This window comes from Antechinus flavipes, chromosome 2 (genome assembly GCF_016432865.1).
Source record: "Antechinus flavipes isolate AdamAnt ecotype Samford, QLD, Australia chromosome 2, AdamAnt_v2, whole genome shotgun sequence".
Taxonomy (NCBI): domain Eukaryota; kingdom Metazoa; phylum Chordata; class Mammalia; order Dasyuromorphia; family Dasyuridae; genus Antechinus; species Antechinus flavipes.
In genome coordinates, this window is record NC_067399.1 from 441,644,626 (window position 1) to 441,668,524 (window position 23,899).

The 23,899-nt window shown below is 34.0% G+C and overlaps 1 protein-coding gene across 3 annotated transcripts in view; it reads left to right on the forward strand.

Moving 5' to 3' along the window:
- SGK2 (serum/glucocorticoid regulated kinase 2) overlaps positions 1–21,852 on the forward strand; it is a 79,470-nt gene extending 57,618 nt beyond the window's left edge. For all 3 annotated transcript variants that reach the window (XM_051979264.1, XM_051979265.1, XM_051979263.1), the window contains exons 8-13: positions 1,570–1,606; positions 2,657–2,743; positions 11,176–11,271; positions 13,285–13,440; positions 17,033–17,122; positions 17,915–21,852. In XM_051979264.1, coding sequence (XP_051835224.1) covers positions 1,570–1,606; positions 2,657–2,743; positions 11,176–11,271; positions 13,285–13,440; positions 17,033–17,122; positions 17,915–18,070 — 622 coding nt within the window. In that variant the 3' untranslated portion in view covers positions 18,071–21,852. The remainder of the gene's footprint in view (positions 1–1,569; positions 1,607–2,656; positions 2,744–11,175; positions 11,272–13,284; positions 13,441–17,032; positions 17,123–17,914) is intronic.
- The last annotated feature ends 2,047 nt before the right edge of the window (positions 21,853–23,899 follow it).

Here is a 23,899-nt window from a genome sequence, read left to right on the forward strand (position 1 = left end):
TAAACCTTGGAGTCTCTTTACTGACTTCTACTTCCTACAATTCAGTGGATAAAGTGCTAGGCCTGGAGTTAGGAATACCTGAGTTCAAATCTAGATTCAAGATTAATAGCTGTGTGGCCTTGAGTGAGCCACTTAACCTGCAGAAGGAAATGGCAAACCATTCCATTATTGTCAAGAAAACCCTATGGACAATTTGGGTCATGAGGTAATGAAGAATCCAACACAACTGAACAGTAATTACCTCCAAATAATAATTATAAAAATAACAGCAACAATAATAATAATGATAACCAACATTTTTATAGAACTTTAAGATTTGCAAAGCATTTTACAAATAGCTTGCTTAATTCTCATCACAACTATAGGAGGTAGCTGCTATTATTATTCCTATTTTACAGATAAGAAAATTGAGGCTAGCAGAAATAACCCTTGCCAAGGGTCTCAATTATTAAGTATCTGGGCTGGATTTGAATTCAGGACTTCCTGACTCCAGGCCCAGCACTATTCGCTGTACAGTGCTAGGGATTTTGGAACCCTCAAATCTGGGCTTTTCTTGTCTGGGTGCTTTTGTATTGTTCTGATACCGTCCTTCCCTGTACAAATTATCCTTTATTCTTCTGTCCTTGAACATGACTTAGTCACAAGTGTCAATATTTGTATGAATATTTTACACCATTTACTGAGAAAAGGTTGAAATGGATATATGACTTAGATATCAAAAGAGAGATCATAAGAAGATTAGAATATGGAACATTACCTATCAGATGTGAAGTTGGAAAGGAATTTAGGGGGTTTCCTAATTTTTAAAATTAATATCATTATTTCTCCAAATGACTAAAACAGATCTAGCATGCTTAGGTTATTTTTGGGCAGTAGAAGAACATGGATTGGAAATTGGAAAGGACCTTGATAATCATCTAGTTCATTTCTCTATCTTACTTTACAGACAAGGAAACTGAGGCCCAGAGGTTAAATAATTTGCACAAAATCACCACAGAGAAGCAGTGCAAGCATTCAAACCTGGGAGATCTGGTTTCAAATCCTAGGCTTCTTCTACTAGGACTCTGCTTCCCTCCAGCACTCTGCCTCTGTCTCTTGTTTCTCTGTAATTTAGATCTGGGCTGAGGAGGAGATCCTAATAACTTGTCCAGGAAATTACTGGAAATGTCCTTTGTTTCATTAGTCTCTTTTATTTGTCATATTTTTTATATAGCCTCTTAGGATCTTCAAAATATCCCCTTTTAAAACAGCTCTATGGGGGAGATATTTACAAAGTACTATTTTCTAATTTTGCCATTAAGGAAATTTGAACTCAGAGGCTAAATGATTTGCTAAAGATTGCACAGAGTACAGAATCATGATTCACTCTATGGTTCCCTTCCCCCATTATTCTGGCTGTATTTTTCTTAATTCAATATTTAAAAGCATTTATTATGTAACTTTTTCAAAAGACATTGGAGATACAAAGGTAGCAAATGACATAGTTCCTATTCTCAAGAAACATAGTTTATAAGGGAATTTAGGTGAACTTGGTGAATATACAAAATTTTTCTTTTTCATCTTCTACAGGGATTTGAAACCTGAGAACATACTCTTGGATTGCCAGGTCTGTATGAGTGTGTGTGTGTGTGTGTGTGTGTGTGTGTGTGTGTGTGTGTATTTGGGTGGAGGTGAGATTGGTGTGGAATGGGGGAGGGAAGTTACAATAGAAGAATGACTTGTTATCTGGAAACTAGGGAGAACAAGGAAGACAGGCTCCCAATACTGACATGGGGATTAGGAATTAAGAACAAAGGCTCTTTCATTGACATATTCTTAAAAGGATTGATTTTGCTTCAACTCACAGAGGGAACAGAGTCAGAATTCACAGAGGGAACAGAGTCAGAACTCACACTCTCCTACCCCAAGCTCTACCATCCTGGGGACACTTTTTAAAATACTTTAAAAATTTTTATTAGGCACCTATTAATGTTAAGACTCAAGACTTGGTGAGATGACTTCTTAAAGACTGCCATACATAGTCTACAAATCAGCTAAATGATTCAGTGGTTTGAGGGCTGGACTCGAAGTTAGGAGGACCTGAGTTTAAATCTGACTCAGGCACTTTCTACTTGTGTGACTCTGGGCAAGTCACTTAAATTCTATCATTCTCAGTTTTCTCATTTGTAAAATTTACAAATTTGTAAAATGTAAAATTTGTTTTAAAAAAATTTTTTTTATCAGAACTTACTTACCAGGATTATTGGAGGACCAAATTGGATGATAATTGTAAAACACTTACCACTTGGTATGTATCTTGTAAATGTTAGCTAGGATGATAATGCCAGTAAACACAAGCCTTAGCAATGCCATTCAAATCAACCACCACTGATTAAAATGCCTGCATTTGGGATACAAAGCCAATAGTGAAACAACTCCTATTCTATGATATCCTAAGATACGTACATTGTATAGGGAGATGTAACAAATAGATACAAACAGATATAAAGTATTTTTAAAAGGGAGAGGGCACTGGTAGCTGGAGGTAGACATCAGGAAAGGCTTTGTAGAGAAGACTGTGATTCTTGGGTTGAGATATAGGAATATTGTACTGCAAAAGACATTTCATCCATTTAGAATACAACTTTCTAGTTTTTTCTTTTCTGTTTCTCTTTAGGGTCATGTTGTGTTGACTGATTTTGGACTTTGTAAAGAAGGAATGGAACCAGAAGAAACCACATCCACTTTCTGTGGCACTCCTGAGGTATAAAATGAGTTATTGCTGAGTCTCCTTAATCATCTGCAAGGGTATAATTCTGAAAGTTATTGGAATAGTAGTTGATCACTTGCAGTGTTAGTAGCTAAAGTTCAACTTCAAATTGCAGCCTTAACTGGATAAAAATTGACATTAACCCAGAAAGACCTGGCTAATGATGAACCTTGTGAACATTAAACAGAAAAGGATTTTTTCTTTAACTGGGTTTAAAGTAGCTTTTCCTTAAGACTTTAAATGTTAATAATTGCTAGTTTTAAGTGGTAGTAATTTATCATTAGTAATATTATAAATTCCAAGTCTCTTCCAAGTCTCACCATTACTGGATGTTTCTGTAAAATAAGATTATCTGATCCATATTGACATTAGGATTTTTCTATAATTAAAGTCACAGTGGTGCTCTTTTTAAAAAATTTAATAATATTTTTATTTTTTCAAATACATGCAAAGATTGTTTTCAACATTCACCTTTGCAAAACCTTGTGTTCCAAATTTTTCTCCCTTTATCCTTCCCTTCTCTTCAAGATAGCAAGTAATCCAATATAAGTTAAACATGCTATTCTTCTAAACATATTTCCATATTTGTGATGTTGTGAAAGAAAAATCATATAAAAGGGAAAAATATCAGGAAGAAAAAAGTCAAGTAAGGCAACAACAACAAAAAGGTGAAAATATTATGCTTTGATCTACATTCAGTCTCCAGCTCTCTGGATGTGTAAGGCATTACAAATCTGTCAGATTTGCCTTGAATCACCTCATTGTTAGAGTCAAGTTCATCACAGTTGATTATCATATAATCTTATTGTTGCTGTGTACAATGTTCTTTTGGTTTTGCTCACTTCACTTAGCATCAATTAATGTTAAGTCTTTCCAGGATTTTCTGAAATCAGCCTGCTCACCCTTTCTTATAGAACAATAATATTCCATTATATTCATATACCATAATTTATTCAACTGATGGGCAACCACTCAATTTCCAGTTGCAGGGAATCTTCTAGCAAAATTGTTGCTAGGGAACAGGAAATGTGAGTTTACCATAGCATCTCCAAGTGATTTCCTTTTATTTTGTCATCTCATGTTGTTTAGGATAGTTCCCAAAACATTCGATTACTATCTTGTTGAGATATAGCACTAAATGGAATTAATCTCTAATCTGAGAGATTGTTCTGTGGATATCAGAGTCAATTTGGGAGATCTATTTAGTTTGCTCACTAATTAAATTGCATCTCATCTCTTTCTGTCCCAATATTTGGGAAATGATGGATTGTTATCTATGGAGAATAGTACAGGAATTATGAGATTATGGATTTACTAACCCAATGACTTCTTTGTGGTGTCCTTTTTCTTTTCTCTAAAATATGATGGTTCTCTCTGGGAGCAGATTTCTTGGGAAGGTTTTCTGGAGGCAGTCTTAGTTTCAGTTCCAAGTAATAATCACCTCAAATGCAACCAGGTGTTAAAAGTTTAAATCCTTTATTGTCTCCTTCAAAATAGCCCGGTTAGTTTTCTTAGAGGCCTACCTCCCTCCTTGGTTCCAAGAGCTCTTGCAGCTTGTCTGCCAGCTTCAGCCTCCAGCTCTCTCTGAATCTTGGTTCTACTCTTCTCTTCCACTCACCTCTCACTTCTCAATCTTTTCAAGTCCCTTGACTGAAGCTCTAAAAGCTTCTTATATATGATCTCTTAAAGGTGTGAATCCAAAGGTTGACTCCTCCTCTGAGAGAGTGGGATTGTGAGAGGTGTAAACTTGTGAATCATACTGAACCCTGAAATTTCCCAAACTTGTGAACTAATGTGTGAGCTCATGTGTGAACTCTCAAAGGTGTAAACATAAGTATTGTTTCTACCAATTCTAGTGACTTAACACCTTGTAAGGATTCTAGCACTTCTTTTTTATTTTCTTTCTCGTCCCTCTTTTTAAATTTCTCTATCTTCTTTAATAAAATGGATAGGTTTACTATTAATAGCCTCAACAGACAGAGATGGTAGAAAGAATACTGAGAGCTAAATTAGATCAGAATTTTAGGCTACATCTGCCATTAATTGGCTATAAAACCAGAGGCAAACCACTTAGCCTCTTTGAACCTCAGTTTCCTCATCTGTAAAATGGGAAGGTTGGAGTGATCTTAAAAAATCCTTTCCAGATCTAAAATGAATGAAAATATTTGTTTAGTGCTTAATATATGCCAAAAATTAGGGTTACAATTTACAAGTAAAACAGACAGTTCCTGAACTTAAGCTCTAATAGGAGAAAACAATACATCAAAAGGAGGTAGTATTAGAAAGAGGGAAGGTAGAGATGAGGAACACCTGCATGATGGTAGCATGGTTTGGAACTGGCTAGGGAGGGCATAGTTCTAAGGCAGTGGTTCTCAATGTATTGTCTAGAGAATCCTGGGGATCTCTAAAATCCTTTTAGAGGGTGTACAAATTCAAAAATAGTTTTTATTTCCAATATGGTAAATGTCTATAAATATAATCCAGATAAACAAAAATACTTTGGAGAGATCCTCAATAATTTTTAATAGGATAAAGATACTTAAAACAAAAGTTTGAGAACCATTGTTCTAAGGGCATGGTTGTAAGCTAAATAAAGTGAAAACTCGGCTATCAGAATCCAGAGGGAGGAGCCCCAATTTGGGGAGGTGGGAAGTTGAGGAGGACTGGAGTGGTGACACAATGGTTGTTTTTCTCTTGTTCCCTATTTATGGCTTTTCTTTGCCCCCACAAAGAGCCAGGCTGTCCTTCCCTGTAATAGCCATTTCCCTCTATGATTGAAGAAAAGCATTATTTATGCATAGAAACTCAATCTGGTTCAGTAGGAAGGTGATTCATCCAATTTTCCCTTACTTCTGACGCTGCTCTATATTTCCCATGTAGTGTTCAAATCACATTCAATCAGTGGTTCTTACAAGGATACTTATATTTCTCTGATATAATTATCATTTATTTAAGAGATATTTATTGAAGGTAATATGTGCAGGGAATTGTGGGAAGTACAAAGATAAATTTCATTGCCTTCTCTCAGGTTGCCTGCAATCTAGTGGAGAAGCTATGTGAAGTAGTTCAGATATCTGAAGATCTAAGCTAAGATAAGATAGTCTGTGATCATTTACATAAAAGTGGTATAGATACATCAGGAAAGGAGTTGGTGTAATCAGATAAGATGTAAGGAAACAGAACTGGGACATCTAGATGGCACAGTGAATAAAGTACCTGCCATGAAATCAGGAAGATCTGAGTTCAAATTACTAGCTGTGTGACCCTGAGTAAGTCACTTAACTCTAATTACCTCCCCTTTATTCCTCAAAAAAGAAGTACACATTTCAGCTAGAACTTGGAGTCAAAATTTGGATAGTGATAAGGAGAGGATGTTCTAAGGAAAGAGAATGGAATGAATAAAAACCTGATGGGGTGCTTATAGTTTTTACCTTAACATTTGAATTCTCCCACAGCCCAACGTTCCACAAATGTTCAGTAAGTATTAGTGGCTTGCTATTTTCTCTGGGATTAAATACAAATTTTTCTCTTTGATATTTAAATATATGTCATAGAAATAACAAATTAGATACTATAAAATAATCACAATACTTATAATTTAATAAAATTTATAATCACAAATCTAATTTGGCCAGTGCCTACAATTCTTTTATTTATTCATTCATTTATACATCCATCCTTCCAATCATTTATCAGACATTTATTAATATATATTGAATTAAGGCTGGAAAATTTGTCTGATTTAGATTCAAGAGAGCTTTGAATTCTAGATTAAGGAAAGAGGGCTTTATCCTGTAGGCAGTACAAATCACTAAGATTTTTCAGCAGAGAAAAGACATGATCAAAATAATGACTTCAGGAAATATTTCTGCAAATATGTACAGATTGTAGAGGGGAATTTTAACTGGGGGGTACAAAAACCAATTAATACTCAGTTTCTAATGGGAATGGAAAGAAAGTTATTTCTATGGCACTGATATTTCCTTTGAAATTTACATAGAAAAACAAAAACAAAAACAAAAACAAGCAAAAAAGGGGGGGGGAGCAGATAGATGGTGTGGTGGATAGAGTGCTGGCCCTGAAGTCAGGAAGACCTGAGTTCAAATTCCACCTTAAAAACTTACTACTTCCTAGCTGTGTGATCCTGGGCAAGTCACTTAACCCCGGTTGCCTCAGCAAAACCAAAACCAAAACAAAACAGAAGTTATGTAGGAAACAAAAATTCAACGAAAATCATCCCCAAAACATCTTCCATTTGGTTTGAGGACCAAGAAAGAATCTGGAAAGGTCATCTAGTCTATTGTTCTTACTTTAGTAAATATTTCTTTAAACTATCCTAGTCAGATAAGACTCTTCTCTTTTGAAAAACTATCCTGAGAAAGAAGTTTCTCAAAGTTCTTTAAGAAGCTTTCTTCTCTAAAAGTTTCTTAGAAATATTTTTCCTTTTTATCTATCCTGGGTTTTTCAGGTTGTAGTTCAAATTTGTTTCCTCTTTATCTATCTTTGGGCTTTGGATGAAATTGCACCAATAAACGTTAATTTATTTTATGTGACAATGGAGTTGAAAAATGATTGATTTTTATCAGCATAGTGATCCTTCTTATGCTTGGATCACTCCCCAGCTTTCTCTTTTTTTCATTAAATAATGTCTTTTCTTTTCATCTTATCTTATTTCACAACCTTCAATCATCCCTTATGGTACTGCTCTGAACCTTCTCCACATTTCTAAGTTGTGAATGTGATATATATATATATATATATATATGTACATATACATATATATATGTATATATATATGTGTATATATATGTATATATATATATGAGAGGTGGATAGATATATATATATATATGACAGGTGGATATATACCCTTCATTTATACAAATGAAAAAAAAGAGGTAACTTCTCTGAATTTCATACAATTCACTAAGATGCTCTCCTAAGTTACAGAAAGATTGTAATTTTCCTACTGAAAGGAAGGTCAGGTACTTGTATAAATTTGATCTATAATGAGACAATGATAGCTAATGAATATCATGGGCATATTGGAACCTAGGCCTTCCTGATTTGAAGTACAACATTCTGTCCTCTCTATACTGTCGTAATGACTTTTTTGTGGATAACTATTCAAATTCAATGAAAACAATTGCTTTTATATCATGAAGCAGGTAAATGTAATGGAAAGAGAAATGCCCAGGGAGTCAGGACACCATTCTACCATTGTCTAGCTGGATGATCTTGGGCAAATTACTTCATTTATGGTAAACTTTTAAATTTTCATTTGTATAGCAAAAGGCATAAACTAGATAAATACTTCCAAAACTATGTTTCACAAAACTCCAGTATGATGGCAATGGGGCTGCTCTGAGAAATTTTCAATGTTAGCAATATTTCTATGTATCAAAATTACTTAATACATATGGTGAATTTTCCAGTATGAAAATGGCCTTATTCTCCTTCATTTTTGTAATTTCCCCACTTTCATGTTATCTTGGTGATTTTCCCAAGCTATCCCTCTTACCTCTTCCATGGCCAGATTGATTGGGACTGACTTAGCTTGTAAATCAGCAAAGTTAGTGAACACCTACTATGTTCTAAGTACTACGTAGGTAGTGGAATTATGAAGACAATAAAGAAACAATCCTTGCCCTCAAAGAATTTTCTGATATCTTCTGGTACTTATTTTTAGCTCTAGCATTTATCAAAATAAGCAACTCTCTGGTCCTTTTTAGCTCTGAGGTTTCCTTTCTTCATACATATTAAAATAGTAGAAATAAAACAAGGACTTTTCATCTTTTGTCACGATATTTTTTATTCTTTTGAAATTGTTTTATTCTATTTTCAGGTCTGTATTCTCTCCCTCTGTATTCTCTCCCTCTCACTTCTTCTCTTGTCCCCTCCCTTATAAATATATTTTATAAATAATTTAAAAAATATATATGCTTCAATCTGCATTCTGAGTCCATTACTCCTCTTTCTGAAGGTGGGAAGTATGCTTCATCTTAAGTCCTCTGAAATTATAGTTGGTTATTGTATTGATCAGAATTACTTAGTCTTTCAGAATTATTCATCTTTACTGTATTGTTGTTATCATATAAATGGTTCTCCTAATTCCATTCACTTCATTTTGCATCAGTTCATGCAAATCTTTTCAGATTTCTTTAAAACCATGCCCTTCATTGTTTTTTTTTTTCTTTTTCTTTTTTCCCTTCATCATTTTTCATAGCACAGCAGTATTATATCACATTAATATCTTATTTTGTCACAATAGATAAAAGAAGCACATTGTTATTATCATTTAAAAAATGTTTTGATTACAGAATTCCCCTTTGACAGCTCAGGACTTATTAGATTGGGGGGAGAACTGGTCACCTTAACATTGTGCTGGTGGCACCTGCTGAAAGGGAATGGTGATGCAGTTCAGGAAAGAGGAAATGCATAATCTTGAATGTGTTCGTTGTTAGAGTTATACGAAGCAGTTTACTATATGAGGCAATTGCCTAGTCAATGAACCTAGGATCAGAAGTCAGGGGACCTGAGTCCTAGTCCCATTTTTTTACTGACCCTTTGTGTGATTTTTAACAAATCACTTATCTCTGAGTTTTAATTTCTTCAGCCATGAAATGTTAGTTGAATAAATGATTAAAAGAAATCAATCATTTAATTTGTAGTATCAAACTCAAATTTTACATTTGTTTCAAGTTTCTGTCACTAATTTATTTGCATTATCTTCCCTACTAGACCACACATTTCTTGAGGTCAGGAACTGCATCTTATTTCATCTTTGCATACCTTCTCTTGACATTGGGCCTTGGAAAAAGATGGTGCTTAATATTTATTAGAGTTTATTGAACTAAATGTAGCTCAACCTTCACATCTTACAGATGTGCAAAATGAGGTTAAATTATTTGCCCTTTAAAAGGGACCTGTATGTGCCAAAATGTTTGTGGCAGCTCTGTTTGTAGTGGCTAGAAGCTGGAAAATGAATGGATACCCATCAATTGGAGAATGGTTGAGTAAATTGTGGTATATGAACGTTGTAGAATATTATTGTTCTGTAAGAAATGACCAGCAGAATGAATACAGAGAGGACTGGCGAGACTTACATGAACTGATGCTAAATGAAATGAGCAGAACCAGGAGATCATTATGTACCTCAACAATGATACTATTTGAGGATGTATTCTGATGGAAGTGGTTCTCTTCGATAAAGAGAGCTAATTCATTTTAACTGATCAAAGATGGACAGAAGCAGCTACACCCAAAGAAGAACATTGGGAAATGAATATAAACTTTTTGCATTTTTGTTTTTCTTCCCAGGTTATTTATAGCTTCTGAATTCAATTCTCCCTGTGCAACAAGAGAACTGTTCGGTTCTGCACACTTATATTGTATCTAGGATATACTGTAACCTATTCAACATGTAAAGGACTGCTTGCCATCTGGGGGAGGGGTTGGAGAGAGGGAGGAGAAAAATTGGAACAGAAGTGAATGCAAGGGATAATGCTGTAAAAAATTACCCTGGCATGGGTTCTATCAATAAAAAGTTATTTAAAAAATTATTTGCCCTTTAAACAGGATGCTTTCAGAAAAACCTGGACTTATATGAACTGATACAAAGTAAAGTGTACATAGCCAGGGCAGCATTATACAATAGCAATATGGTATGACTAAGCTATTCTCAGAAATACAATAATTCAAGGCAATCTCAAAGGATTCATGATGAAAAATGCTACCCAAATACAGAGAAAGAACTGATTTTGACTAAATATAGACTGAAGCATACTATTTTTCTTTCCTTATTTCTTTCCTCTTTTTCTTCCTTCCTTCCCTTCTTCCCTCCCTCCCTTCCTTCCTTCCTTCCTTCCTTCTTTCCTCCTTCTTCTTGTACATAATGATTAATAAGGAAATGTTTTATATTATAACCATATCAGATTGTTTACTGTCTCAGGGAGAGGAGAAAGGAGGGAAAAAGGAATAGAATTTGTAACTCAAATTTAAAAGAAAAAATTAAAAATTGTTTTTATATTTAATTGGGGGAAAATGAAATCAATTATTTTAAAAAAGGAAATTATTTACCTTTGATCACAAAGCCAACCAGCACTAGAAAAATCCTTTTTGCATGCAGTTTCATATGGCTTGAAATACTTGCTTAAAGTTTCATTTTATTTTTCAATTAGTGAGCATTTATTTTTCTCTCCTTTCCATATAAAAGAAAATAAAAAGAAAAACAGAATCCTTTTAAGCAAATATGCATAAGAAAAATAAATCCCCACTTTACTTACATCCACAAATATATCTATTATTACAATCTGAATCAATTATCTCTTTGAGAGAAGATGGATAGCATTGTTTATTATCAATTTTCTAGAATTAATATTGATTATAGTATTGATCAGAGTTCTTCCATATTATTTTTCCAACAGTATTTGGCTCCTGAAGTATTGAGAAAACAACCTTATGACCGAACAGTAGACTGGTGGTGTTTGGGGGCTGTTCTTTATGAGATGCTCTGTGGCTTGGTAAGTATTAGAACATTATAATATTCAATTGATATTAACCTCAATATTAGTGAATTTACTTTTTAGTCCTGTTAAATAATTTGTAAGAGAATTTAGCTAACCAAATTAATCATTCCTCCTTTAGAACTTATAGGCTAGCCATCTGCATACACAGAGAGAACTATGGAGACTGAATGTGGCTCAGAGCACAATATTTTCATCATTTTTGTGTTTGCTTTTTATTTCCTGTGGTTTCTCCCTTTTGGTCTGATTTTTCTTGCATCGTGTGACAAATATGGAAATATGTTTAAAGGGGTTGAACATATTTAACTTGTATCATATTACTTACTGTTTTGGGGAGGGGGGAAGTAGAGGAGGGAGAGAAAAAATTTGGAATACCAAGTCTTGAAAAAATGAATGTTGAAAACTATCTTTACATGTATTTCAAAAATATGATATTGAAAGGGGAAAATGACTTATAGGCTAAGATATAATAAAGTTAGATTAAGAGGGTAAAGGCCAAAAAAGGAAAAAGGTTATATGGAGTGAAGAAACTAAAAAAAGAGAAAAAGTTAGAAGATGTGGTGACAGATAGGAAAGCATTGGGAATGAGAAGAGAGAATAAAACTATAGGAGAAAGTAGCAAACTCATGAATGGTTTTTCTTTGTATAAAGATTTCTTGGGATATCCAAAAACCTCTCACAAAAGCAATCTCATTAAACTGGAAATTTCCAGCTCTTATTTTGGTCCCAAGTTCCCCTAGCTTTTAGTAATATTCCTTATTCAATAGGAGAAAAATAAATTATAGCGTTTATAATACAAAGGCATATAAGAAATGAAACATTAATTTCTATAGATAATATAATAATTTACCAAACATTCTATGTCATCTCTGGAGATACCCCAGCTTGGGAATCTCTATTCTGGAACATAGCAAGATTAATTTTTTCTTTTCTAATTGTGCAAGAAATGATCATTTTAAGCTATATTAAGAGAATCATATTCCAGGACCAAGTTAGTGGTGGATCTGCTGTGCTCTGTCCCGACCAGTATTGTATTTTATTGGGATCATATTTCAGTAGACCATCTCAAGAAAAGTAATTAAGAGAGTGAAGATCTTCAAAGTCATGTCTTATGAAGATCTATTAAAGAAACTGGGTATGTTTAGCCTGGAGAAGAGATGATTTGATGGTGAGAACATGATTACCATCTTAAAATATTTTTAAAGCAAGGAGGGTGGTAGGGAAGAGAGGGAAAAAATTAAAGTAAAAAGTGCACAGCACAGAACAAAAGAAAATCTAAGAGAAAACTAGAAAAGCTGAATAGCTTTGAAAACATTGTGTAGTATTTATTGCATAGATTTTCTTGAAATGGAAATTTATTGTTTTATATTGAATCCTCTCAATTCTGCTGTATATGGAAATATTCTTTTTTTCTTTTCTTCTTTTTTATTTAAGTTTAAAATGAATAAAAAATTTACACACAAAAGTATTTTAAAATCTGTGATATGAAATAGGAGTTAGACTTGATCCCATAGGGTAGATCTTGTTTTGCTTGACCCCACAGGGCAGATCTAAGAGCAATTGAAGGAATCTCAGAAAGATAGACATTCTTATTGCAAGGAAAAATTTCCTGGGATGCCTTAGGAAGCAGGAGGTTCTCTCTCATTGGAAGTTTTCAAGCCAGTGTTAGATAACAGTGTTAGATAATATACTGGACATATTCATGCTAGGATTTATTTGGGTATAAGTTGGATAAGATACCTTTGACATCCCTTCCAACTCTGGAGTAAAGTACTTTACTCCAGAGTTCTCTTTACTGTAGGGTATACAAAGTATTCAGTCTATCTTATTTTCTAGGATATGATTTGTGGGTCTATGCTGTATTTAGAAGGGATATTGTCCAGGTTTTTTTTTCTGAAGTAAAAATCTCAAGTGCTAGATTTTCTGGGGGGAAAAATTGTGTTTACTTTTGATTTGTCTTTGATCTATGATGGATAACTAACGTCTCTTCTTTCTTTCTCTATTTGGCAGCCACCTTTTTATAGTCGAGATGTTTCTGAAATGTATGAGAACATCCTTCACAAGCCTCTCCAGATCCAAGGAGGCAAGACAGTGGCAGCCTGTGACCTTCTGCATGGTCTTCTCCAAAAAGACCAGAAGAAAAGACTGGGTGCCAAAGAAGACTTTGTATGTGATAGGTTTCTGAGGTTCTCTTCTGCCCTTTCCCACCCCTTGTTTCTAGTGGTTTATTAACCTGGAGAACAGAAGCGTTTTTAAAATGAGGGAGATCTAACTTCATCAAAGACTATGATTTAAAAAGATGCCTAATATCTAGGACTGGGACTTTGACAGCTCGGCTAGTCTGTGTTCCTCTCTCTGCTCACATCAACTTTGTTTTTTGTTTTTTGTTTTGTTTTTTGTTTTTCATTTATTTATTTTAATAATAATAACTTTTTCTTTTTCAAAATACCTGCAAAGTTAGCTTTCAACATTCAATCTTCTTCTTCTTCTTTTTTCTTTTATTTTATTATATCTTTTTATTTACAAGACATGCATAGGTAATTTTTTCAGCATTAATCTTTGCAAAATCTTCTGTTCCAATTTTCTCCCTCCTTCCTCCCACTCCCTCCCCTAGATGGCAGGTAGACCAATACATGTTCAATATATTAAAGTATATGTTATTTGCAACATATGTATATATATATCCATACAGTTATCTTGCTGTACAAGAAAAATCAGATTTAGAAATAAGGTAAAAATAACCTGAGAAGAAAACAAAAATGCAAGCATACAATAACAGGAGTGAAAATGCTATGATGTGATCAACACTCAGTTCCCATAGTCCTCTCTCTGGGTGTAGATAGCTCTATTCATTACTGAACAATTGGAACTGGTTTGAATCATCTCATTGTTGAAGAGAGCCACGTTCCTCAGAATTGATCATCATATAGTATTGTTGTTGACGTATATAACGATCTCCTCGTTTCACTCAGCATCAGTTCATGTAAGTCTCTCCAGGACTCCCTGAAATTATCCTGTTGATCATTTCTTACAGAACAATAATATTCCATAACATTCATATACCATAATTTATTCAGCCATTCTCCAATTGATGGACATCCATTCAATTTCCAATTTCTAGCCACTATAAAAAGGGTTCAACATTTGGTCTTGCAAAACCTTGTGTTCCAAACTGTTCTCCCCCCTCCCCTAGACAGCAAATAATCCAATAGAGGTTAAATATCACATCATCTTTGAATGACAGCTTTTTCCATTCCACCTGACAAAGAAGAGATGGCCAACCCAAATTCAGATGTTATTCCTAATTTCTAATCTAAGCTTTCCTGCTTATATTCTAAGTCCATTCACTTCCAAAGTCAGGAAACTGTATTTCAATAATCTAAAGCCAATTTTGTTCTTTGTATTAGATCAAATGTTTTCCTAGAAGAGAGAATAAGTCATATTCTTTCAGAACCAGCTATATAAAATAGTATAAATACAATCACATGAGAAGCAGCAGGATGAAATAGAAAGAGTATTGGCGCTAGGGTCAGTGGACTTGCCTTTATCACTTACTACTTGATTGATCTTGAGAAGGTTTGAGCCTTATTTTCCTCAACTAATATAATCATGGATTGGACTAGATAAACTCTGAGGTCCTTTCTGCCTCTCAATCTATGGCTCTGTATAATGACAGGAAACTTCTTTAAGACTGACACAGGGCACTGACACTTGTATTGATTGAAGGATTGAGTGGGAGATGGGTAGGAAGAGGATCATTCTTGAAGGTCAAAATTTGAATATGTTGTTGTTTAGTCATGTCCATTTCTTTGTGACTCGATATGAGATTTTCTTAGCAAAGATACTGGAGTAGTTTGCCGTTTTCTTCTTCAGATCATTTTACTGATGGGGAAACTGAGGCAAACAAGGTTAAGTGACTTGCCCATCATCGCAGCTAGTAAGTGTCTGAGATCAGATTTGGACTCAGGAAGATGAAACTTCCTGACTCCAGGCTCTGCTGCACTTTATCCACTGGGACACTTAGCTGCCCATTTGAATGTGCATCTGAGATTCAAATTTAATTCTTAGATCTCTTAGATCTAAGTTCTAAGATCTTAGTCTGGGTTTTCACACTCTCTTTTTTTCTTCACCAATAGATGCAGGACATTTCCCTTGTAGGAAGATTTGGGCCAATTAGTTGCATTTTTCAACATCTATGAGAATTGCCAATTATCAAGATTCTTCTGTAAAATAGGGATAATATTCACTGTAACACCTACTTCAAAGGATTATTGAGAATCAAATGAAATAATATATATAAGCGCTTCATGTATCTTTAAATGCTATATAAATGTCAGTTAATGGTATTAATAATAATTATCATTTATATAGCATTTTAGAGTTTGCAAAATATTTTACATATATTATATCACTTTATCCTTACAACTCTGTGAGTTAGATTCTATTATAAGCCTCATTTGAGGGAAAAGAATAAGAGAAGTTGAATATGTTGCCTAGATTCATATGGCTAGTCAATTTTTTAGGTAAATAATTTATTTATTTAAATGATAGTATTTTATTTTTCCAAATATATGCAAAGATAGTTTTCAACATTCATCTTTGCAAAATCTTGTGTTCCAAATTTTTCTACCTCTTTCTTGCCTTCCTCCCCAAGACAGTAAGCAAAGGTTAAACGTGTGCAGTTCTTCTAAACATATTTCCATATTTGTCATAATGTATAAGAAAAATCAAATCCAAACAGGGAAAAAAAACATGAGAAAAAAAAAAAAACAAGCAAACAAGCAACAACAAAAAGGTGAAAATACTATGTTTTGATCCATGTTTGAGCTCTTTAGTTCTCTCTCTGTATGCAGATGGCACTTTCCATCACTAGTCTATTAGAATTGCTTTGAGTCATCTTATTATTGAAAAGAGCCAAGTCCATCACAACTGATCATGACATAATCTTGTTTTTCTCTTGGTCCTATTCACTTCACTTAACGTCAATTCTTGTCTTTCTAGGCTTTTCAGAAATCAGCCAGCTCATCATTTAAAAAGAACATTCTTATTCTTATTCAATCATTCCCTAACTGATGGGCATCCTTTCAATTTCCACTTCCTTGCACTACAAAAATGGTTGCTACAAACCTTTTTGCATGAGGGTCCTTTTTCCCTCTTTTATGATCTCTTTAGGAGCTCAATAGAGCTGGTCATTGTTTTGAAGGTGAATTTGAACTCAGATCTTCCTTGCTTCAAACTCCCCTGCTCTGTGCCACTTTATTACATATAATAGCAATAATAGTAATTAGTATTAATAAAGGTGGTAGAGAAGAATGCCAATTACAATAGAAATATTTTTAATTATCTCTTGTGACCTAGGAAAACTACTTAAGTTAAAAAGATATTTCAGGGCTTCTAAAATAAATATATTACCCCATATTTATAAAGTGCTTTATATTGTCTGAAGGGCAATATAGACATTATCTCTATGAGAGGAACTTCCTGGACTTATTCCCATTTTACAGAAGAGAAATCTGAAGGTGAGGGAGGTTTGATGACTCCCCAAGGGTCACACAGCTAGGAAGTATCAGAAATAGGATTTAAAACCTCATCTTCCTAATTCCAAGACCAACATTCTCTGTCTACTCTCTCATACTCACCATAGTGAAAAGTGGATAGTCTCATTTCCAAAGTTGCAGGGTAGATCAAGAATTCTTAGAATAGTAGCAGCTCTAATATATGTAACATTTTTCTCTAAAACAATATTTTCTTCTTGCAGCTTGAGATAAAGAATCATGTCTTCTTCAGCCCAATAAACTGGGATGACTTATACCATAAGAGACTTACTCCTCCTTTCAACCCAAATGTGGTAAGAGAATGGATCATTATTTGCTCAGTTACTCTTCATCACTGTAATTAATTTGGTTCAAAAGCATAAATACCACTTGCTTAAGCTTCTCTCTCTGCCCCTCTGCTTCCTAACCCAAAGTGGAGCATAGACTTTGGTTTTTATTACTTCTCATCTGCCTTCTTTTCTTTCTCCTTTCTCCATTGCTCTGAAAACTTAATTATTAGCCATGTTGAAAGTTGATGTGAAAACAGGTCAAATGGTAATCTAATTGGAAAGTTGTGACAAGATAGTACATAAGTGGGCCATAGATGCTTGGATATTATAGCTATTTCTAACTTTATGAATCAGGTATCTGGCTGTGAGAAAGGAAGAATATTTTTTTAATGTATTTTATTTTTTCCAATTATATATAAAGACAGTTTTAAACATTTTAATATAAAATTTTGAGTTTCAAATTTTCTCCCTTTCTCCTTCCTTTTCCTTTCTGTTCCCTAAGATGGTAAGTAACTTAATATAAGTAATATATATTTGCACTCATGTAAAACATATTTCCATATTAGTTGAGAGCAGGCTTATTCAAAAGCAGAGATTTTAAATTTTATTTTCTGTCCTCATCATTTTGGCAGGCTAATCCCTTTCTCAGAATAATATTTTTAAATACATAGGATTATAAAGGAAACTAATATGGGAAACAAGTTATCAGAATTCATTATCTGTCTCTTGCTCACAGACCTCAGCTCAAGAATCCCTTTAGCTAAAACATATACTAACCTTCACATTCCATTTTATCTTTCATACTTTTCTCCACAGGTGGGGCCTGCTGATTTAAGACACTTCGATCCAGAATTCACTAAGGAAACAATTTCCAGTTCTATTGGACGCACACCGGATTTAACAGCCAGCAGCTCTGGGGCTTCCAGTGCATTTTTAGGATTTTCTTATGCACCTGGGGATGAGAATTTTTAAAACTGCTAATAAGCCCAGGCATCATTGCTGAAGAGGTGCTTGTGTTATCTATCTTTTGAATTGAATTATACTGTCCTAAAATGGAAGATATGATGAGAATTACTGTACATGTCCCAATTTTTTCATGCTGACCATATAGCGCTCTTAGGTGCTACATCAGAATGGTATTCATTTGATGGGATAAAACTAACAGGAAGGAAAAAAGGAACAGAGGAAGAAAGAGAGAAAGGAAGGAAGGAAGGGAAAAGGGTAAGATAGGGTAGTGTGTCTACCAAAAATTGGCTTCTACCTTAGTTGTAGTGGAATTGGTGGAATACCACCATGGCCTATAGTCCATTTTTGAAACTTACTTTTGTCAGTTCCTATAATGGTGGTCAAATACTGGAAGACTGATGCATAAGACACTCATTTATAAACCAGGAAATCAATCTATTAAAATAAAATGGAAGGTATATCTGGCCTCAAACCCAGTAATGGTTATTTTTAGATAATACCTTTAAATGAGTGAATTCAAAGAATTTGGATTTTATTTGGAATTATTCAAATTATTCAAAAGTTATTACTTTTTGACCCAATAATTTTATTATTGGGTATATACCTCAAGGAGATAAGGACAGAAAGGATAGCAGCACTTTTTGTAGTGACAAACTGGAAATGAGATAAGTACCTATTCATTGTGGAGTAGTAGAACAAATTGTGATATGTGAATAAAGTGGAACAGTATATTTAAGAAATAATAGATATGAAAAATTCAGAGAAACTTAGAAAGATTTTAAAGAACTGATATGATCAAAATAAATTGAACCAAGAGGACATTATACACAATGACCATAACAACATAAATGACAACAACTGTAAAAGACATCATGACTGAAAATAATGAAAAAGCTAGTTTACGATGCCAAAGAACTGTTAATGAAATATATCTCTTTCCTCTCACAGAGATATAGTTTCAACAGGTGTGGACTGAGGTCTATATTGTTCACAAAGTCAATGTGTCAGTTGTTTTGTTTAACTTCAATAATGTAACAGTAGTTAACATTTATATTAAAGTTTGTAAAGCACTTTATCTTTTTTAAGCTTCACACCAGCCTATTGAAGTAGGTATCATAGGCATTCTCTTCTGTTTAGCTAAAGAAACTGAAGCACAGAGAAAGAGATTTGGTGAGTGCTCAGGATCACAGAACTAAGAAAATTTCAGAGATAGGACTTGATTGCAGGTCTTCCTGACACCAAGTGCAGTGCATCAGTCATTATGCTTCTCTGTTTTTTTTTTTTTCTGAGTATTATTTTAATAACTTTTTATTGACAAAACATATGCCTGGATAATTTTTTACATTATCCCTTGCACTCACTTCTGTTCCAATTTTTCCCTTCCCTCCCTCCACCGCCTCCCCCAGATGGCAAGCAGTCCTATACATGTTAAATATGTCACAGTATATCCTAGGTACAATATGTGTGCAGAACTGAACAGTTCTCTTGTTGCACAGGAAGAATTGGATTCAGAAGGTAAAAATTACACCTCTCTGTTTTGTTGTAAGAGAGGGTTCCATTTAAGAAATGGTGGCAATTTTTAAAAAGCATTAATAAAAAATATTTAAAACCTGATTTACCATTTTAACAGAAAACTATGTTGTGTTTATTCTTTCACTATAGTCTGTAGATCATTCAACAAACATTTACTGAGTCTCTATCATATATATGGCACTGAGCTAAGATATTAGAGATATAAGGGCAGCCAGAAGGTGATAAAGGATAGAGTTTCAGACCTGGAGTCAGGAAGACTCATCTTCCTGAGTTCAAAACTGGCCTCAGACACTTATTAGCTAGGTCACTTTGGACAAGTCACTTGATCCTCTTTGCCTCAGTTTTCTTGCTTGTAAGAAACTGGAGAAGAAAGTGGCAGACCATTCCAATACCTTTGCCAAGAAAAATCCAAATGAAGTCATAAAGAGTTGGACACCATCGAAACTGATTGAATGACAACAACTTAGAGATAAAAAGATTAAAATTGCTACAGCTCTTACTCTTAGGACTCTCAAGAAGCTTACATTTTAATAGACCTTAAGAAAAGAAAAATAGACTCTAATAGATTCAGAACAAATGTCAAAAACTAGAGTTCTTCAGCAGGCAAAAAAGATAAATGAAATGGAATATGAGCAACAATTGCCAAACAAACAAAAAATCCTGAATAGCATGATATGATGATCAGGGACTTACTCACTGAATTCCCAAGAAGTGGAATGAAATGAGTCCTTTGCAACCTGAGAGAATTAAGTTTGAGACATATGAAAACAAACATTGAATGGTAGGATAAGTCATCTAATAGAATTTGTTTCTCTAGGAGATGGTAGTGGCAAGAAATATAACAAGTTAATATTCTAATTATACCTACATCATCCTATTGATTGATAACAGGTCCCCCTGAAAAAGGATGAAAACCTTTTTTCTAGCCAATTAATATGGCCGTGTATCTTTTATTCTCCATATTTTTCCCTCATGCCAACTTTTACTGTCTTCCTTATTTGTAGGCATAAGATTCCAAAGTGGAAGTGACCTTATAGCTATCTAGTTCAATACCCTCTTTTATTTATTATTTATTTTAATAACAATAGCTTTTTTATTTTTCAAAATATGTGCAAAGATAGTTTTCAACATTCACTCTTGCAAAACCTTGTGTTCCAAATTTTTCTTCCCTTACTCCCCCTTCTCTGAGTAATCTAATACGGGTTAACCATGTGCATCTCTTTTAATCATATTTCCACATATATCATGTTGCACAAGAAAAATCATATCAAAACAGGGACACTGATACATTGTTGGTGGAATTGTGAACACATCCAGCCATTCTGGAGAACAGTTTGGAATTATGCTCAAAAAGTTATCAAGCTGTGCATACCCTTTGATCCAGCAGTGTTTCTACTGGGCTTATATCCCAAAGAGATACTAAAGAAAGGAAAGGGATCTGTATGTGCCAAAATGTTTGTGGCAGCCCTGTTTGTAGTGGCTAGAAGCTGGAAAATGAAAGGATGTCCATCAATTGGAGAATGGTTGAGTAAATTGTGGTATATGAACGTTATGGAATATTATTGTTCTGTAAGGAACGACCAGCAGGATGAATACAGAGAGGACTGGCGAGACTTACATGAACTGATGCTGAGTGAAATGAGCAGAACCAGGAGATCATTATATACCTCAACAACGATACTGTTTGAGGATGTATTCTGATGGAAGTGGACCTCTTTGATAAAGAGAGCCTTAATTGATCAAAGATGGACAGAAGCAGCTACACCCAGAGAAAGAACACTGGAAATGAATATAAACTGTTTGCATTTATGTTTTTCTTCCCGGGTTATTTATACCTTCTGAATTCAATTCTCCCTGTGCAACAAGAAAACTGTTTGGTTCAGCACACATATATTGTATCTAGGATATACTGCAACCCATTCAACATGTAAAGGACTCTTGCCATCTGGGGGAAGGGGTGGAGGGAGGGAGGGGAAAAATCGGAACAGAAGTGAATGCAAGGGATAATGCTGTAAAAAATTACCCTGGCATGCGTTCTATCAATAAAAAATTATTAAAAAATTAAAAAAAATAAAAATAAAAAAGTATTAAAAAATTAAAAAAAAAAAGAAAAATCATATCAAAAGGGGAAAATGAGAGAAAAAAAAAACAAGCAAGCAAACAACTACAACAAAAAGGTGAAAATCCTATGTTGTGATCCACATTCAGTCCAAATAGTCCTCTCTCTGGATATGGATGACTCTCTCCATCATGAGTCTATTGGCAATTCCCTCAATTTATTTTATTTTTTCTAATTTTATTTTTATTTTTTATAAAGCTTTTTATTTTTAAAACATATGCACGGATAATTTGACAACATTGACCCTTGCACAGCCTTGTGTTTCAGATTTTCTCCTCCTTCTCCACAACCCCTCCTCTAAATGGCAAACAATTCAATATATGTTAAACATGTTAAAATATAAGTTAAATCTAATATGTTTAAACATATTTATACAATTCTTTTGTTGCACAAGAAAAATCATATCAAAAAAAGTAAATGAGTACGAAAACAAAATGCAAATGAACAAGAGTAAGAATGTTATGTTGTGATCCACATTCAGTTCCCACAGTTCTCTCTCTGGGTGCAGATGGCTCTCTTCTTCACAAGATCATTGGAACTGGCTTCAGTTATCTCATTGTTGGAAAGAGTCACATTCATCAGGATTGATTGTTGTATAATATTGATGTTGTCGTGTACAATGATCTCCTGGTTCTGCTCATTTTACTTAGCATCAGTTCATGTAAATCTTTCCAGGCCTCTCTGAAATCATTCTGTTGGCCATTTCTTATAGAAAAATAGTATTCCATACATTCATAAACTATAATTTATTTAGCTGTTCTCCAATTAATGAGCATCCACTCAGTTTCCAGCTTCTTGCCACTACGAATAGGGCTGCCACAAACATTTTTGCACATATGGATCCCTTTCTCTCTTTTAAGATCTCTTTGGGATATAAGCCCAGTCAGTAGTAACACTGCTGGATCAAAGGGTGTGCACAATTTAATAACTTTTTGAGCATAGTTCCAAATTGTTCTCTAGAATGGTTGTATCTGTTCACAACTCCATTAACAATGTATCAGTGTCCCTGTTTTCCTACATCCCCTCCAACATTCATCCTTGTCTTTTCCTGTTATCTTAGCCAATCTGACAGATGTGTAGTGGTATCTCAGAGTTATCTTAATTTGCATTTCTCTGATCAATAGTGATTTAGAGCACCTTCTCATATGATTAGGAATAGTTTAAATTTTTTCATCTGAAAATTGTTCATATCCTTTGACCATTTATCAATTGGAAAATGGTTTGGATTCTTATAAATTTGGCTCAATTCTCTATATATTTTAGAAATGAGGCCTTTATCAGAACCCTTAAATGTAAAAATGATTTCCCAGTTTATTGCTTCCCTTCTGATCTTGTCTGCATTAGTTTTGTTAATACAAAAACTTTTAAACTTAATATATTCAAAATTATCTATCTGGTGTTCAATTATGAGTTCCAGTTCTTCTTTGGACACAAATTCCTCCCTTCTCCACAGATCTGAGAGGTAAACAATCCTATGTTCTTCTAATTTGTTTACAATATCATTCTTTATATCTAGATCATGTTCCTCTAATTTGTTTATAAAATTCCCTCATTTAAAAAAAAGAGAAAATTAAGTCTGGGAAAGACTCACAGAGATAGTATCCCCATGATCCTTGTGTTCATGGAGTATGTATGAAGAGAAAGAAAACAGATTGGGGAGTAAGACCCTAGTTAAACATGGCTCACTAGAGAAGGTTGTGTGAGGGACAGCTGATAAAGGAAGCTTCGAATGTACATGCTCTGTGCACCAAAAGGGCTGCAGCAAACAATGATCTCCATACCATGGAGATACTGAATTGTGTCAATCAAACCAGTAATTTATCAAATGCTTACTAGATAATAAGTATTCTGTTGAACATTGAAAAACAAAACATGAAATAGTCTCTGACCTCAAGGATCTTAAATTCCACCAGAGAAAGAACATCTGCATATACAAGCATTATTTATTTTATTTTTTTAACTTTAAATTTTATTTATTTAATATTTTCTCCAGTTACATTCAAAACAATTTTAAACATTTGTTTTTAAGATTTTTGAGTTCTAGTTTCTCTCCCTTATTCCCACCCACAATTAAAAATCCACATGTGAAGTTATGCAAAACATTTCCATAAAAGTCAACTTGTGAAAGAAAACATAGATCCTCCACCCTAATGAAAATAAAAACCTTCAAGAAAAATTAAACT